Source organism: Ursus arctos, unplaced genomic scaffold, assembly GCF_023065955.2.
Source record: "Ursus arctos isolate Adak ecotype North America unplaced genomic scaffold, UrsArc2.0 scaffold_21, whole genome shotgun sequence".
Taxonomy (NCBI): Eukaryota; Metazoa; Chordata; class Mammalia; order Carnivora; family Ursidae; genus Ursus; species Ursus arctos.
This window is the reverse complement of record NW_026622886.1, coordinates 18,744,534-18,763,226: the sequence shown is the minus strand read 5'-3', so window position 1 is coordinate 18,763,226 and position 18,693 is coordinate 18,744,534. Positions and strand designations below refer to the sequence as shown.

At 37.8% G+C, this 18,693-nt stretch overlaps 2 protein-coding genes across 6 annotated transcripts in view; both read right to left on the bottom strand.

Moving 5' to 3' along the window:
* The window catches only part of NR2C1 (nuclear receptor subfamily 2 group C member 1), a 46,041-nt gene extending 38,791 nt beyond the window's left edge, over nucleotides 1–7,250 (bottom strand). For all 3 annotated transcript variants that reach the window (XM_026499882.4, XM_026499883.4, XM_057316168.1), the window contains exon 1: nucleotides 7,162–7,250. The gene's annotated coding sequence lies outside the window, so the exon portion shown is untranslated. The remainder of the gene's footprint in view (nucleotides 1–7,161) is intronic.
* Nucleotides 7,251–8,348: 1,098 nt separating this feature from the next.
* Nucleotides 8,349–18,693, bottom strand: part of FGD6 (FYVE, RhoGEF and PH domain containing 6) — a 110,420-nt gene continuing 100,075 nt past the window's right edge. For all 3 annotated transcript variants that reach the window (XM_026499861.4, XM_044384528.3, XM_026499862.4), the window contains 3 exons: nucleotides 15,877–16,005; nucleotides 14,893–15,041; nucleotides 8,349–12,820 (listed from right to left, as the gene is read on the bottom strand). In XM_026499861.4, the coding sequence (XP_026355646.1) occupies nucleotides 12,784–12,820; nucleotides 14,893–15,041; nucleotides 15,877–16,005 (315 nt within the window). In that variant the 3' untranslated portion in view covers nucleotides 8,349–12,783. The remainder of the gene's footprint in view (nucleotides 12,821–14,892; nucleotides 15,042–15,876; nucleotides 16,006–18,693) is intronic.

Genomic DNA, 18,693 nt, shown 5'->3' with positions numbered 1-18,693 from the left:
AAATGAGAGGAATTTAGGGAATAAATTTGACCAGAAAGGCAGACTAAGAACAATTTTTCCCCTCTGGACCCCTCTCCAACCAAACATAGAAATGTATGGTGCATGTGTTGCAATGTCAAACTACTTTAACCTACTTGTAAAGCCTGTTATGTGTCTGTAAAGTCTGTTAGGTGTCTGTCAAGCCAGCTTATAAACTTAAGATTCAAGTCTAGAAAGGCACAGACACAATGATATAAAGTCAAATCTATAATCTCATTTTCATTATTACTTTTCTCATTAAACTATCAAGGAATACATATTTATATGTAAATAAATCCACAAAATATTTCAAATACATCATATAATCTTGTTCATTAAAAATTTTTTCCACCATTTGCAAAAAGGAGGCAGACTATCTAAATTAATAACAAATTATGGGATGCCTGGGTGGCTCAGTTGGTTAAGTGTTTGACTCTTGATTTTGGTTCAGGACATGATCTCATGATTGTGAGATGGAGCCCTGTGTCGGCTCCACACTGGGCATGGAGTCTGCTTAAGATTCTCTCTCTCCCTCTGCTTGCCCCCCCAACCCTAGTGTGCTCTCTCTCACTCTAAAACAATAAATAAATAAATTACAAATTGTATCCAAATGCATTAAGTTTTACTAAAATTTAGAAATTCCCAGAGGACAGTATTATTCACTCTGATAAACGAAAGTATTAGCAAGGGGGAAATGATAAAAATTGGTTAAGAATGAAATAGTAATTGGCATAAAATTAGGCATTTATGATAATGCATTAGTCACTTCGGTTGTGATAAAGGCTCAACTATGGCTAGTTTAAGCAAAAAGGCAGGGGGTGGGGGAAACAGGATACACACTGCTAGGACCCAAGCAGCCCTGATCTTGGGAAAAACTGGAGCTAGGGTTTCTCAGGAATCTCCTTATTTCTATGTGTGTGTGTGTTTTTTTTTTTTAATTATCTCTGTTCTTATTCTCCCTATGTGGCTTATTTTTTACTTTGTAGTAAAAAACCAGGAAAGGAAAAGTAGTCTTCTCTGATCACAATTTTAAAATGTGGGTTAATAGATTCTGATGGGCCCAGCTTAGGTTATGTGCTTATCTTTGGAATTAATCACTGTAGGCAGGCCAGAAGAGGGAAAGGAAGGTTAATACGATTGCAGGATTGGCAACTTCCACTTTTAGAAGGTCTATTTACCAAAAGATGGAACACTAGCTACTGATATCATGAACCAGGCAACCACTTCAATTTGTTTCTACTACTGACACACAGAATTCTTCAATCAGAAGTCCACTGAACACTAAGCTACTCAAAAAGCTTACTTCAGCACTAACTCTAATTTTCTGTTGTCAGTTGGAGAAATCCCCCCAAAAGAGAAGGGTAAAAAACCCTTATTCTTATAAAATATTCTATCAAGAGTTCTCCTTTTGGCTACTTCCAGATCAAAGTTCTTCTAATTGCTTGCTCTGTGAGTTTAGTGAAAGACAAATTTATAGTTTTATAGCCATATTGTTTTAAACAACCTCCACAGTTTCTAGAGAATTCACAAAATAAATTAATTTTGTTGAATTTTTTCTAAACATACCAAAATTTGTTTTGTTTTAAGACGATAAAAAGGCATAAGGAGTGAGGGCAAGGCAGCCTTTTAATCCTCAATATTAAAAACTTGAGGCCTGGAGCCTGAAGTACTAGAAGCTGTTAGACTTTCTCATGAAACAAAAAGATATTAGGGGTTATCATTTACCCTGATATATTGATAAACAGAATCTTCCTGATGAGAAGAGACTACTGACGTTAGAAAAGAATCAAATTAGTTTTGGGTTACCAGTCCAGATTTTATTCCCAGCTTTCAAGTTAAAAAATGAGGAAGCTCATGAAGTGGAATTCAGTAACAGCCTAAAGAGATACAGTCTTGAAAGCTTTCTACAGAGAAATTAAATTTATGCTGAGTGTAAGTCAATCAATCAGAGAAAGACAACTAGATGATTTCACTGATATGTGGAATTTAAGAAACAAGGCAGAGGATCATAGGGGAAGAGAGAAAAAAATGAAACAAGATGAAACCAGAGAGGGAGACAAACCATAAGAGACTGTTAATCACAGGAAACAAACTGAGGGTTGCTGGAGGGGCGGGGGGTAGAGGTATGGGGTAACTGGGTAATGGACACTGGGGAGGGTATGTGTTGTAATGAGCACTGCTGGGTATTATATAAGACTGATGAATCGAACACCTGTACCCCTGAAACAAATAATACATTATATGTTAATTAATTGAATTTAAATTAAAAAAGAAAATTAAATTTAGAAGATATTATTTTTTTAATGGAATGATTCATTATTCTTAATGAAGACAATAAAATACTTCAGAATAGGCAAATGAGCATGAAACTATTTATCATGTATTTATATGTATACATATCCATATAACATACACAGCTCAAGGACAGTACTAATGTTGTAGGCCTCTGAACAAGGCTTATTTTCTCCCACACCATAAACACTTCCTCTGAGATTCTTCTAAGTCAGTTATACCATAGTTTCTAATGACTTTATGACTGCCATTCATTAGCTTCTACTCGAATACCATTATTCATTGAAAATTTTGACACTGAGTGTTGTCCCTTTCCTGCCACCAACATGGATGACTTCGGTGACCACGGACAATCCAAACTACAACCAATCTAGTTCCAAATTTCTTGACTTAAAAGTCCAATAATACTCACCTAATTGCAGCTATAATATTTTGCTACCAGACTGCTCTAACATATATATTTAATATTATTTCACCTCTTAATATTCTTCAAATTCCTCCCTTTATCTATAGGATTTGAGGTGTCATTTGTTAAACTTTATTTTCTAGCTATACACACTACTTGTAATTTCTTGAATTTACCATGTTGCTCATGCTTCCATGTCTTTGCTAACGGCTTCTTTTTCTACCATGACCATGGAATCACTAGATCAATATATGTTTGTTTTCTAAATTTAACTCCAAAAATTGAGGCAAAACAAGCATTCTTCACATACTGATGGAAGTCTAAATTGTTATAACCTTCTTGAAAAGTTAATTTGCCAATGCGTATCATGAATCTTAAAAATGTTCACGTTCATTGACCCAATAATTCATTTACTATTCTACTCAACAAATACTTGTTGAGTGCTTACTATGGGCCAGGCATTTTTCTAAGTGTTAGGCATAGAGCAGGTAGTATTAAAACAAACTTCCCTTTGTGAAGTTTCTATTTTGGTTAGGTTAAACAGACAACAAATAAATATTCAATACCAGTAAATGGTGAAAAGAGGAATGGAGAAACGTAGAGCAGGGATTAGTGACAAATAGCTTGGGGACAGGGAAGGAACTGCAATTTTTAAAAAAAAATTTTAAAAAAGATTTTATTTATTCATTTGACAGAGAAAGAGACAGCCAGTGAGAGAGGGAACACAAGCAGGGGGAGTGGGAGAGGAAGAAGCAGGCTCCCAGCGGAGGAGCCCGATGTGGGGCTTGATCCCAGAATGCTGGGATCATGCCCCGAGCTGAAGGCAGACGCTTAACGACTGAGCCACCCAGGTGCCCCGCAATTTTTTTTTTTTTAATAAGAGGTCAGAGATGGCCTTTCTGAGAAGGTGACATCTTAGCAAAGACAAAGATTTGCAAAAAAAATTCTTTCGTTAAAATAACGGATGAGGAAAATGTTTAATGACAAAGAGAAAATGCTAATGACAAACTGAATGCAAAGATCAAGAAACAAAATTTTATTTACAACTGATTTTAACTATGCAAAACACAAAAGGACTAAAAACAAACATTCTCAAATATTAAGTGCTTTTTCTAGGTGAGAGTTATAGGCTACTTTCTTCTTTCTGCTTTTTGAATGGGTATTTACAGTTGTAAACAGAAAGTAAGCATTCCCTCATCTTTAGCCTACTGTATCTTGTGCCCATTTATCTTCTACAACACCCTGTCCTTTTGCATAGATGACCCATCTCTAATAGACTTCTAAGGAAAAGGACTGTAGTTTTCAACGAACCTCTAGTATTTAGCAGTGCCTACTATTCACATCTAACTTCAGTAAGTATTTACTGGAACATATTTACCAGGCACTGTGAGACCTTGGGTGACAGTGAACAAGGCAGAAAAGATCTCTGCCCTGCAGGGCTTATATTTTAGTGAGAAAACAGATTTTTAAAAATTACCATGTGCTAAATGCTATGAAGCACACTAGGAAGGAGTGATAATAAAGAGAAAAACAGAAAAATGGCGGAAGTTTACATAGGTAGTAGTGTCCTAGACCTCAAGTCAATCCCATTTTAGTACTTATTAAACGTATGACTACATGTTCACTCACCATGAGGCTCAGTTTCCTCACAAATGAAATGGATTCAATATAATCTACTTCAAAAAGTTGTAAAAATTCAATGTCAGTGAAAATGTCAATGGTTAAGTTTCTTTATATCTAAGAGGTATTTTCTGAAAGCTGAATGAACAAAGTGCTCAATAAATGAACAAGAGGAGCTCAGAACCACCATACTAGAGAGGGAGGCTCTGGAAAAACCTTAGAGATATCCGAGTTAGGCACTGAAGATTAAGTATTTTCACCAGCCTGAGGGACAAAGCAAAAAGCATGAGGATGCTGTCTTTACTGCTCTAGAGCTAATTAATATACAGAAAACAAACAGTTCTACATTTTTGGCCCTGAGTTTTTTCAATTTACCAAGATCTCATTTCTACTTATCCTCCCCACAGAAAAAAGCAGAGTATGAATGGTGCTATCCTTTTTTCCATTCAGATTCAAAATTTTAAGTCTGTGCTCTGACATCAGAAACAGTTCATTTTTTCCCCACCAGCCCCACGACCATCAACTGATTGTAGACTGCTGTCATCCAAAACAGTATTTTGCAAACTTTGTGTCGTGAGCCACATTAATTTAGTAGGTCAGATTTTTTTTTAAAGGAAAATGGAAAAGAGTGTATCAGATATAGTGAGGGTAAGAATAGTCTCAGTAAGTCTTTATTTCAGTTTAATCTGTGTGAGTGTGCTGAGTCATGATGCAAAATGTATTTCCTTCTGGGGGATGCAAAGTTTGAAACAATGATTTAAATATGACATAAAACAATGATTCTATTTTTTCCAGTAGAGTGGGTCAAATATCTCTTTGAAAATTGATGGCAGTTAAGGTTTCTTTCACTAGAAAACACAAACTCACATTTGTGTGAACACTCACACTATAAATGACAATATATGCTAAATTTTAAGGGGTTCATAAAGCCTCTTGTAGCCTTGAAGGCCTTTCAGTTAACCCTTCAGGTATAATTTCAGCTACTGCTGAGTTTTCAGAACATATATTTAGTATATATGGCTTTGTGTATACGAAAAGCCCCATTAGGCAAGGACCATCTTTGTATATATTTGAAGTGCTAAGTCGGCAAAACCATTAGTGGTAAGCACTCCTGACAAGCAACAGTATCTCAGTGCACTTACAGAATTGAAACATCCGTATTCTCTTTCTTCAGAACCATCAATGTCTTTTTAATGGCCAAAGGATAATGTTTTGGTCCTTCTCCTTTTATATTTTTCAATATGTACCAAGCTTCTGAAACATGCCTGCCACTGTGGACACAGAGTTTCTTTATAGTTTGACTTCCTCATCTTCCCGTTTTATCTCTTGTCGCTCCTAAGAGGGGCCTCTCTTCGGGTCAAACTGGGATGTTCTTTATGCCTCCAACATACCATGCTAAGCTCCTCTTCCCTCACTTAAATTCCACCTGACCTTTAACACTCAGTTCAAATTTTTTAAAAAATCCAATCCTTTGAGATGGGTCCAGCATTTATTGTGTATATTAAAGCAAATGGCTAGAATTCACTAAGAGACTTTTGTAAACTTCTAATATCATATGCAAAATTTCTGTAAAGATACATTTCCCCAGGGCTTTCATAAAAGATTTTAAGAAGTTGCAGAAGGTCCTATGAATCAAAACAAGGTAACTATATTTATACCATTAATTGTTTATGCTGTTTCTTTTATCTTTTCTATTCCCCAAGGGCAAGTATTATACGCTTTGTGCCGCAAACACAAATAGAACATATTTTAGGAATATGTGATGCCTTTAATTTGTGTCTCCCTCAAAACTCTTCCAAAAAACTGAAATGCCCCTACAAAGAATAATGAGATTTGTTACATTTATATGCGATCCACTTTTTTTTTTCTCCAAGAAAAGAAACATTCCTCTTCTAGATCTACCAACTGGACATAAAAGCAAAATTTTAAAACAATCATCGTGTACGAAGCAACCATACAACATTGTTCAAGAACTTCCAAATCGAAGGCCTATGTACAACATCCCGAGTAACAAAACCTGAAAGGCCTTAATTTCCAGTCTCTCTGCTTTTCCTTTCCAGTTATTTGTTTGTTTAAACAGGCCGACCTACTTAGTGAAGGTTATGAGATAGCTTGGCAACATTTGTAACTCAGAAAAAGGTTATGTGCAGGAGTTGCAGGCAGTTTCTTAACAAAAGAACTACTGCACGTTGAGACATGCCCAGGGCTGAGGACCCCGGGCCGTTCCATTTTTCTCAAGATACGGGTCCAAAGGCAGCGGCTGCTCTCGCCCTATTTGTCGTGCAAGTCAAGGGCGCTGCTCCGTCCGTCCCACGCAGGCACGAGGATTAGAAAGCGGCCTCAGAAAGGGACGGAGGCCTCGGCTCGGGGACGCTCAAGCCCACCGTGCGCCCCCGGAGCCCGGCCGCGGCGCGCGGCTCTCCGAGGCGGGGGAAGCTGCGGCGGCGGCGGCGCCGAGACGGAAGCTTTTCCTGTAGGTGAAAGGTCAGAGGCTCCGCAGGAGGCGCCGGGGGAGAGGCTGCTGTGCGTACAGTGCGGCTCGCGGACTTGCCTCCCACGCCCCGGCCCCGCTTCGCGCTCCGGCCCCAGCTACTGCCTCGGACTCTCTCCGAGCCCCGCACGTTCGGCACCGCCACTCCGGCGACTCTGCGCGCTCCCAACCCAGCCCGAGCAGCCTGCCGCCGCGCTGCCGTACGGGCCGGCCCTGCCGGCCGCAGACTGGGGGACCTGGGGGTGCGTCCGTTGGCAGTTGGGAGGAAGGGACACCCCGCCCCCCGCCCCAGGCGCGGCCACCGCTGCTTTTCTCCCTACTCGGCACTTCTTACCGTTGCTTCTCCGAAGACCTACGTCCCGCGCCGGGCGTAGACCGGACAGTCCCACTGTGGTGGCTGCTTGGGGTTCCGGGAAGAGACAGATTGGAGAAAGCTCAAGGGGGTAGGGTAAGGAAAAGTGGGGGCAGGGAGCTTTTTGGGTTTGTGTATTTGGGGGGGTCAGAGTTCGTGACCCCTCCCTCGGCTCTGCGGTACGTGCTCTCATCCGCGCCTGCGCGTTACTGGTGGAGCCCCGGTGAGGAGGTCGTGACGTTCCCTGGGTGGAGGAATGAGAAAACTGAGCCTCTGAAGGGCCGCTGCCCCCTATCGTCTGGGAGGGAAACTGCCCCGCCAGAGCGGCCCTGTTAAGGATTTTCAGAAGACGCGTGAGCTTAGCCTCCCTTTTGCCAAAGGTGGTCGGTCGTTAAAGGAAGTTTTGAGACGTTTCAGATTTGAGCAATACTAGATAACCTTATCAGTTTTGGGCACTTGGGTTTCAAACTTGTGGAAAATTGGGCTGTGTTTTAGGGTATCTCTTACCTTAAAGTTTATTAGAGAAGTTAACAAGTCTGGGTAGGTCCCGACAAAATATTTAAAATTCCCTTTAAACCAAGCTAGGGCAGAATCCTCCAGTCAGGCAAAGATTTATTTATCAGCTCTTGTGGGCAAATACGTATAATGGCTAAATGGAGCAAGAATTATCATCACTTAGAATGTAAACTTCTTGAAGGCTTGCTTTTTTTGTCCAGCGGTGTGTTCCCAAGCATACAGGACAGTGCCTAGTGGTCAATAAAGATTCGTGAAATGAAGAGGGCATTGACGGAACATTATGACAGTGACCACCTGTGGCACTGAGGTGTGGTAGGAAGAGCTGTCCTGTCTGCAAAGCACTGTGTGGTTTGGACTTTAAGAGAAGGGGTCCTTGAAATTTCTTTAGTATTGACCAACACTAGAAAAGCAGTTCCAGATTCAGACCAGAAACCCAAATCAGGAAAAATAAAGGTGCACTGGGAAGGAGAACATCTCCTCTGTCTTTTTCCTCTGGAACTAGGCAGCAGGACACAGAAAAATGGCATGCAACAATCCCTAAGAAGGGGAATATGCTTTATGCCTCATTCTCTGAAAACCCCTCTGTGGGGTTCATCTTTAAATATATGACTCTAGAAGAATATATGGCTTAAAAGACATCATCACACCCAAAAGTAGATACAGTAAATTTATTTTGTATAAATATACATATTGACATTATTTACAATACTAGTATTTTATTTATAAAGGATCTATATCTATATGGACAATGAGATACAAACTATTATCACTTTAAGTAAAAAGTGTTTCTAGAAATTCATGTCATTTAAAGAAACAATATAGTATTTCAAGACTGGTTCTTAACATGCTATGACCAACTCATATTAAAGAGAGTTGCCCCCTTTCATCTCCCCCCACCAAGGGAATTTGATATTGAGGCTTTTTGAAAATTTTCTACCTTTATCTTAAATTCTACTAGAAATTATCTCTTTTCTTAAAAGGGAAAGTCATAGATAAGATTTTCCTTTAGAGAATATTAAATGTGGCATAGGCTCCAGAATATTTGTATATGGAAGGCACTTAAAAAAATAAAAATCAGAAGGGATCCATTTGGAGTAATTTAATTCACCAAACAAATACTGAGTGCCCATAGCATGCAAGGTACTCTGCCAGATGCTGAGGAGGAGTCTCAGATTCTCAAGGATAGAATGGGATAGGCACCATAAGAAAGGCTATGGAGACACAGAGAAAGGAGAGACTAAATCTGGTCTGGAGGAATAAGGGAGGAGGAATAGGAGAGAGAAGGACTAGGACCAACTGTCACAGAAAGAAAAGTCTTGGATACATGGGCAGAAATAGGTTGGAAAGAGGGTGAGAACAAAAAGAAAAAAGGTTGGGGTGGGGTTAGCTGGAGTGTGCGACACCTGAGGAAAAGTGGTCCATGCCAAGCCCACTGGGAAGCCAATGAAGGTTGCAAAGAGCAGGGATGAAACTAGGTTAGAGCTATGCTTTATAAGATAGCTCTGGCAGTGTTTAAAATGAGACCACACAAAGGCGGCGTTGGAATTAGAAGAAAAGTTATTTGTATCATTGGGAGGAGGTAACGAGGACTTGAGCCAGGGTCTGTGCAATAACAGGAATGAAGATGGACCAAGAGCAATAGTAGAGGGTCTTGTTGAGACTTGGAGGCAGATTCTGGAGCCTAGAATAGTGTTTTTCCATTACAGAAGAAAATAAACAGATCTGAAGGAACAAAGTGAAGTCATGTAAAGTTTAAAAAGCTTAAGAAGGACTCATGTCGATGTCCAACAGGTAGTTGCAAATACGGCCTTGCAGGATGGTGGAAAGAGTAGGTCTAAGACCTGAGTTGTAATGAGAGCGTGTGGGGGGCTGTGTTTGAGTTGCAGATGACAAGAATCCTGTCCTCACCTTCTATGCATTTCAACAACTGTTTTCTCTTAAAAGACACAGGATGGGTATTTTGTGAGAAACGGATACAGTATTTGCCTTCGAGGCATGTATGGTATAACAAGAGAAATAGGATTTACCTTTCTAGAAACCCTGGTGACTACATTTGACTACAGTGAATCTGATGTCAAAAATGGGAATACAATTGATGCATACTCTAAGACAGACCAACATATGCTATAATATTTACATTTTAACTAAGTTTTAAATAGCAGGCTTTCCCTATTTCTGGATATATCCTACCAACATCTGGTTAACAAAACTACACTTTAAAGTTATCTTCTTCACTTACTTGTTTCATTACTGCTTTATATTAAAGTTGCGCTGACGATCTCATTTTAAGGAACACTACTACATACTCAAAGACTCAAGCTTTTGGTTGAAAAGAAAATTAAGGATCTTGGGCAAAGGACAATAGGATCATACTGGGTACATTAGAGAACAGGAGAAAAGAGGTTGGAGAGAGGTTCAGAAATGTGGGATGATGCCTAAGAACCTTTCTTATTTTTCTAGGACTCTGATGGATCCTCTACATTTACAGCTGTCACAGCTAAGGAGGATCCTAGACTGTGGGGGGGGGGGGGTGCACACCAAGAATGCCATCCTTACTTTTAGCACCTTTTTGCTTAGCTTTACAACTGCTTTTCTTTCTCCTCCTTATGAATAAAAGGAGAAACCTGAAAAGGGTATGATGGAAACATGTGCATCAGTGTAATAAATATAGTATTCTTGGGATCTGGGTACTGTGTACACTTTCTCATAGAATGCACCCAATAGGAGCATGTGGGTAGCTTAGTCGGTTAAGTGTCTGACTCTTGATTTCAGCTCAGGTTATAGTCTCAGGGTCCTGAGATTGAGCCCCGTGTTGGGCTCTGTGCTCAGCAGAGAGCCTGCTTAAGATTCTCCCTCTCCCTCTGGCCCCCCCTGCCAAACACACCCAAAATCATTTTTTCCTCTAAAATGTTAGCCATCAGGAGATATATTTTTTAAAGTAACTTTACAATAAAACATATATAGTTAGGTTGCTCAGTTGACATTAATTGAGCCAGGTTAAATAAATAATTGATCAGCTTTAGTAAGTTATGAAGGATTGATGAGAGGGGAAAGGAAACATAGCATTCCACATTTAAAACATTTTTGGGGGGGGATGGTAATCTGATAGCTTCCTCAAAAGACTGTATGTATTTTACATTTTCAAAACCCTCCATGGGGCGAAGCCAATAGCCAGTACAATCATACATGTGTTTTAGATGTAATTAGAATTAATAGAAGTTTGTGCAATGTTTTTTCTCTTTCGATTTATAAATGGTTTCTTGATTTAGCCAGCTGTTGGAAGACAAAATAGCCTGGCTGATATTTTTTTAGATTCTGAGGTTTAAACCAAACCTTCCAGTCAGAAGGCTGAGAGCTCAAGAGGAGGGGGGCAGAACTCCAAATAACTTGTCCTTTGCAAAATGCTAGACCCAAAGAAGGAAACACTTTATAAGATATAACCTTGGTCTCCAAAAAGGATACACTGAAACTGCAAGGATTTTAACATGGAAGCCTTATTTATGCTCTCTTGATTAAAATTAGTGAGTTGCAAAGAAGTATTAGTGTACCTACTGTGACAGAAAGACTAGGGAGATAGCCTGTGAGGATTGTGTGTGAGGGTGCAACAGGGTTTAAAATGATCCCACAGCAAGAAACAGAAAAAACGACAGCAGCCAATTCTAGATTTAGTAGAGACTCTGGTGCTGCAACAAACAACATTCGAAGGGCTTCAGAAAGGCACTCAGTAATTCTCTTGGCAATGGTATCACACTGAATTAGGAAGTACTTTATATAAAAACAGAAAGGAAAATTGGTGTGCCCTTTTGTGAAATATTCTATGGATGGCCCTGCCTTTTAAGATAATGTATTTTAGTTTAAGCTCAGTCAATAAATGTATATTATAATCATAGTGTGAATTTCATTTTTCTTCTACTCATCAACAGTTTTATGTACAAAGGAGTTCACGTTAAATAGTAAGTGCACCAGAATTATTAATATAAATCTTTCCTAATGAGGTGCATTTGGCAACTGGTTAAAGAAATAAAGGATTTGTTTTAATTACCAGGGAGGACATAACACAAAGTAGTATTAAATAACCTTTAAAAAATGAATACAAATTCAGTTAACAGTGGCTTAGAATCTGTGCTTTTTTGGTATGGTAATTCCAGTTCATTTTTTAAAGCACAGTATTAAAGGGAATGGAACATTCTTTTTAGACGCAAACACCACCACTAACTTGGGCTCAGAACACTTACAATACCAAAGGATATTGTGTAATATAATGCCATATTTTGCTTTTTTTACAAAAAATAATACATTTTTGTTTGTGTTGAACTGGTAGCTTTAAAAAAAGGATTAGACTTTATATAAAGACCATAGAGTTAATTGTGTTCCTCTGCAAATGAAAACATCCTCTTTCCTACTTACATAGCTCAGTTCAATGAAAATTTCACATTCTATGCCTTTGCTCTAATTCCTTGATGATGCAACATTATCTCAAGCCCAAAGAGGTACAACAGAAATACTCTAGATAATTTACTGGAATTTCACTTCACAGTTACTGAGGTAGGAGCTGGCCGTGTGTTTTTTCCATTAAAAGATGCAAAAATTCATCTAAGTTTGTTGATTCAAAAACATACATTTTTTATATCAGCAGTTGTATAGTAATTTCTAAACCAAACACTGCATGGAAATTTGCTCCTCGATGTGTGTTTTTTATTTACAAAGACTTACCTCAAGTAAGAATGTTACAATGTAACACTACAAAGCACATTGAGAAATCTGTGTCCTAAACCTTAATACAGTATACACAATATTAAGATAAGTTTTCTGGTTTCTAAAGAAAAGGTACTTTAGAATTCAGTGTGAGTCTCAGAAATAATTCTGACCATTAAGTAAACATCAAAATTTTAATAAATAACATACACAAAAAAACCAAACATTAAAAAAATTACCTTATACCTAACAAAATAATTGTAAAAATTGATGAAGATTTTGGCTGGATTTATCTTGGCAGTGTTCATTTATATAAAATTTTTGTACTGTATTTACTCCATTCTGATGAAATTCCACCCATTTGGAATCACAGAAGGGAAGAAACCAATATCGCTACAATATTGTGCCTTCCTGAAATGCTTCTATCCACCTGTTGGTAAGAGAAATTTGTTAGATTTGTAAAATGCAATTCTCCGTTAGGTGTTAAGACAATATAGATCACAGCTGTGCCTGTGGATCCAATCACCCTAGCAGTATATTTAAGGAGTTTCCTATACCAAATTAGAATTCTGCATATATGGAATTGTCCTTTATTTGGTAATATGGCCGAAAATTTGGCCTGAAAAGTGCATGAGGCATGAGGAAGGGGGCATTTCATGTAAAAGCTCTGTGAAGTCCTGATGATTCCATACAGTTGGTTTGGGAAATGAATACATTTGCCAAGGCTTTTATTTCAACCCCTTTTTTGCTTTTAAGAACACCAGCTTTATCTCCTCTCTCAACTCCCTGGGCATCCATAGTCCAGACCTGTTCTAATATTTTCAATGAAAGAGAAGCTAACATTTGATCTACTTCAGTTGATCAGAATTTTGCATGCAATATAAAGTGTATCCAAAAAAAAGTGTCTTAGTGTTTCACAGAAGTCTTTCCAAAATTTGTTAGTCTCAGAGTTTTATCTGACAATACCCACAGCTGCAATCATTCAGAAGACACTTGGAGGTAGTCTTTCTGTATCTCCCTAGTACTGTAATCGCTTCTGAACTTACTATGAACATTTGAAATCACTCAATTTAATTAGTAAACATAGCCTATAACAGATTTAGCTCAAATTTCAAGGACAGAATTTTCAAAAATTTAAATGCAAATGGCACAAGTTATAATCGAAAAGTCTTTTAAAAAGCTAAAAATTTCCATTAAAATTAATATATTTTAATATTCTGTAATGTGTAAAAACACCTCCATGATATTAGTGACTTCAAAGAGAAACTTATAATTTAGCCTGTATTAATTCTACATTACAAGTAAGCAGATTTCCTTCACTCAACTAAATTTAATTGTACTGAGGTTTTTTCTACCTTGTCAACTTAATGATATAAACAAAAGATATATATTCAAAAGAAATAATTTTTATCAGTTTGATGATGAATACAGATAAAAATCATGAGAAATGTAATTCCTAACAGAATATTAGAACAATTACTCTTTTATCCAAGGTAGTTTTTACAGAAAAAATAAAGTGACATAATTTTAAATATCCTTCAGTTCAATTGAAAAAGAATTATTTGGAGTAACAGATACCCACTAGATATCCTAATATAGACTGAAAAAAGAAAGTCTTACAGAATATCTGTCACACTGTACCTGATTAATATTCAGGAACATATAATTCTGGTACATTAATTCTAACTGCCTTAAGATAAGCCTTGTTGACTTAAGGCATTCTTTTTTATCTGCATGCACGTTTTAAGCCTATTGAGAAAACATGAGCACTAAACAAAATAAAATGTGGAACAAAAACGTGTAACTTGTGAGGCCAAAATAAAAATCCCATGAAAGGTCTGGTGAAAGGTAAACTGCACTGTTTTGTTTACGAAGGACCTGAATTTCACAGAGATATGCTCCTCTATGTTAAACAACCTCATGACATCAAAATAAATATTCTTGTTGGAATTTTGAAAAGACTGTTTAAAAAAGCCTTTACCATCTAAAATGATATCCATTTCCTTCTACTCAGTTATCGGGAACAGCATGGGAGTCTCTTAATGCGTTTGACCCTCTTCCCAAAGAAGTTAAGATAGCAAGCAGCTGTTTAAACTCCTGCTGTTCCATGGCACGATTGAATCACTGGATTGCCAAAGTCCTGGAATGTTTTAAGAGATGATCCTTACCCTCATTGAAGGAGAGGTCAGATGCCTCAGCTTCCTTTCCTTTCAGCAGGGCAGCTGAATTCATGCTGCTTCCTCAGAGGTCATGTATAGACGAAATATTCTGGACAGAACTACCTATTTTCTTTTTCCCTCTGCCTCCTGAAAATATTCCAGATCCTCTTGCCTGTTCTTAAAACAGTTCTAAAGACTTTGAAAAATACATGAAATCTAACCAGTTTGGATCTCTGATTTAAATTCTTAATTGTCCCCACACATGAAAGTAGGTTATTTTAAAATCAATCATGTAACAACTTGAAACTCATGTATATAAGAAAAATATGTCTAAATTACTTACTTCTGAGCTGAGTGAGCATCATCTGCTTTGAACACATAAAATAACATGTTTTTGTGTAGTAACTGAAATACTCTAGACTCTGAATTCTCATCTTTGACTTGAGTGACAGTGAATCCTAGTAGAGGCTGACTCTCCAAAGCTGCCACGTCCTAATTTAAAAAGACACAATGGGAGATGGGACTTTAAATTGGTAACAGAATTCAGATTTGCAAACTCTTGAACTGTATAGCTATAATTTAATTTCATATACACACACATATATAAAACAATGATAATTTTTGTTTTTCACTTTCATTTATTTTTCATTTATTCAACAATATTAAACTGACCCTTCCCGACCTACCTCACGAGCCAGACACTGTGTTAAAGTTTTCAATGTGTTCACATTCATTGAGTATCACATATTTCCCTACAACCATCGAGGTAGGTAAGTTTATTACTTTCATTTTATGGATGCAGAAAACAAGTTCAGAAAGGTAAGTGATTCACCCTGTCCCACAACAGAAAAGCTTGGCTCCTAGAGCAGTGGTTTTTTATAGGATGTTACTGGAACACAGGGTGATCAGATAGGAGAAAAGGGTAATATTAGAGCAAATAGCCAGGCACTGTTTATAACCCAAACAAAGTCTATCTTATCTAAGCTTGAGGCCTGATCAATACAATCTGGGGATAGTCACGGGAGTGTCAACTAGGAGAGCTTCCAGAAAGGATAAGAACCTTTGCTTTTAGTGAAGTTCTTAGTAGTCACATGACACCAAAAAAAGTTACATTTTAATATTATGGAAAATTCCTAACATTTTAGAGTAAGAGCTCTAGGACACAGTTGACATTAAAAACCACAGCAACAACATCTCCCCCTCCAAAAGCAAAGCAAAACAAAAAATATACACAAAAGAAACAGATTAAACAGATATTGTAATTATTTCCAACTGGCATTATAAAACCAGACCCCACAATTACTCATCTTTAGATTTCAGATCTTACCTCACTTGCAGCATATGTATACAGCACTTTATTTTTTATGACAAACCACAAGTGTTTCCAAGGTTTTTTATTGCCCTTTGATCTGTACAAGTAGCCACTCATGGAGGAATCTTCTGTGTTTGCTGATACCTAGTAAGCAAACCCCATATATAGTTTAATGGTTTTCAAACAAACAAAAGGTAACAAAATTGCTTTTGATCACTGATGCTGAAAGCAATAACCATAATAATATAATGTTTCAGAATGAAATTGTTTATTTTCAAAGTCTGCTACTGTATAAATTGAATACTGTCATTACCCTGGGCATAAAATACCCTTCTGTTTAGAAGCAATTCAAGCACTGGGGCCCCTGGGTGGCTCAGTCAGTTAAGCGTCCAACTCTTGATTTTTGCTCAGGTCATGATCTCAGGGTTGTGAGATCACTGGGTATGTAGCCTGCTTAAGATTCTCTGCCCTTCCCCAGCACTTCTCTTTACAAAAAAAAAAAAAAAAAAAAAAAAAAGCCATGCCAGCAGCATTCTGCCTGGTTTAATTGAGCTTGCATGCATGTATTTCTTTGTGGTGTCACCTGTGTTTTCTGGGTTGCCAGAGAAGAAAAATAATTCTAAAGATCAGAAATGCTTTTTGAAAGCTGCGTTTTTGGGACTGTATTTGTTGTTTACTGTTCTTCGTATTTTGCAATGTTAGGGAAAATTACTTAAACCTTTAACTCTGTTCCTGAAATAATTTTTTGGGCTTATAAAAACTATTAACAGAGAGGTAAATGCAAAATTCTATTATTTGTCGTGATTTTAAAGATTAGTTTCTGATCCTGAAACTTTGGTCTGAGAGAAGCTTACTTTGCTTCATAAAAGGATGAAAATGTCTTAATCTCTAGGCAAAAAGGTAATAAACTCTCAATGATTATAATCTGGCAGTTGAAAATTTTCTTTTTTTTTAAACATAGAGCAACAGAGAAATAAAAAGCCAAGTCTAAGAATCGTGTTATTAGTAGAATGGTGAACAGACATTTTTTTTTTAAGATTTATTTATTTGAGAGAGAGAGAGAGAGACAGTGCTCGAGTAAGAGAATGCACGGGGGTGTGGGGCGGGGGGTGCAGAGAGAGAGGGGAGAATACTCAAACTCCCTGCTGAGCAGGGAGCCTGATGCAGGGCTCTATCCCAGGACCCTGAGATCATGACCAGAGTCAAAATCAAGAGTCAGCTGCTCAACCAACTGACCCACGCCTAGAATGGTAAACAGACTTTTAAGGGGGTTCCCCATGATCCTTGCCTCTTATAATCACTACTGTACAGTCTCCTCCCCGTTGTGTGTGGGGAGGACCTAAGACTTGCTCCTAACCAATAGAATATGGGGAGGATGATGACATGTCACTCCCATGATTACATTACGTTCTGTAAGACTCCATATTGCTAGTAGATAGGCTCTAGAGACTTTCTCTCATGCTGGCTTTGAAGAAGTAGTTGTCTTGGGAGGCTTGTGTGGCATGGAACTGAAGGCAAACTCCAGGCAAAAGCCAGCAAGAGGCCAGGGCCCTCAGTTTCACAACTGCAAGGAAATGAATTCTACTAACAACCTGAGTGAGCCTGGAAGTAGACCCCTCCCTAGTTAGCCTTGCAAGGAGAACTCAACATTGGCCAACACCTTGACTGTGGTCCTGCAGAGATCCCAGCTAAGCTGTGCCTGGACTCCTGAGATAATAAATGTATGTTGTTTTAAGCCACGAAGTTTGTGGTAATTCGTTATGTGGCAACAGAAAACAAATACAGGTGGATTCTATGAATTTTAAAAGTCTACCTTTCATCATGTATTAATTATATTAATTTCTTACAAATTTTATGAGGAAGAGGATATATTATTGTCTAGTGGAAAATTTAATATCTAATGTTAAATTAGAAATATCTGTTAAGTGCAAGTAAATTTGTATAAAGACATGACACCCCTGTCGAAGACAACCAAATGACTTTTTAAAAATTAGAATGTTTACATTCAAATGAGATTTTGCTTAAAATGTAATTACATTGTGATACTACTATGTACTTATGTGTTACTATCATTGATCAAGGTATTTTGTACACTCCTCTTTTGGAATATTCTTAAATTAGTTGATTAACTGTAGAAGAATATCAGTCACAATACTGGATAGTCATGCATAGCCCTTTATTATCTTTTTTTAGAAAATATTTTATTTATTTATTTACAGAGAGCACGAGCAGGGTGAGGGGTACAGGGAGAGGGGAGAGAATCTCAGCGTGGAGCCTGACACGGGGCTTGATCCCGTGACCCGGAGATCATGACCTGACCTGAAATCAAGAGTTGGACGCTTAACTGACTGAGCCACCTGGTGCCCCTGTCCTCTATTGTCCTTTTAAAAATAAAATTAGTCTTAAGCAACTTAATCACATGAGTCACAAAACGTTCCTTCCAGTGATCTGATTACTTAAAATATAAATCAAGTCTAACTCAAGAGACATAGCCTGCCATTACTGAGGCTCTGAATGGAATTCTAAACACGAGGAGTTTCTAAAAATGTATTGAACATTACTGGAATAAAAACACAACTTCCCAATTCCTCAAAAAGTTAAACATAAATTACCATATGACCAGGCAATCAATTACACTCCTAGGTATATTATTAAGAACAATGTCCACATGGCAATATGTCCAACAGTTTATAGCACTGTTATTCATAATAACCCAAAGGCAGAAACAACTCAGATGTCCATCAACAGATGAATAGATAAATTTTGGTATATACATACAATGGAGTATTATTCACATATAAAAAGAAACAAAGTACTGATACATGCTATAAC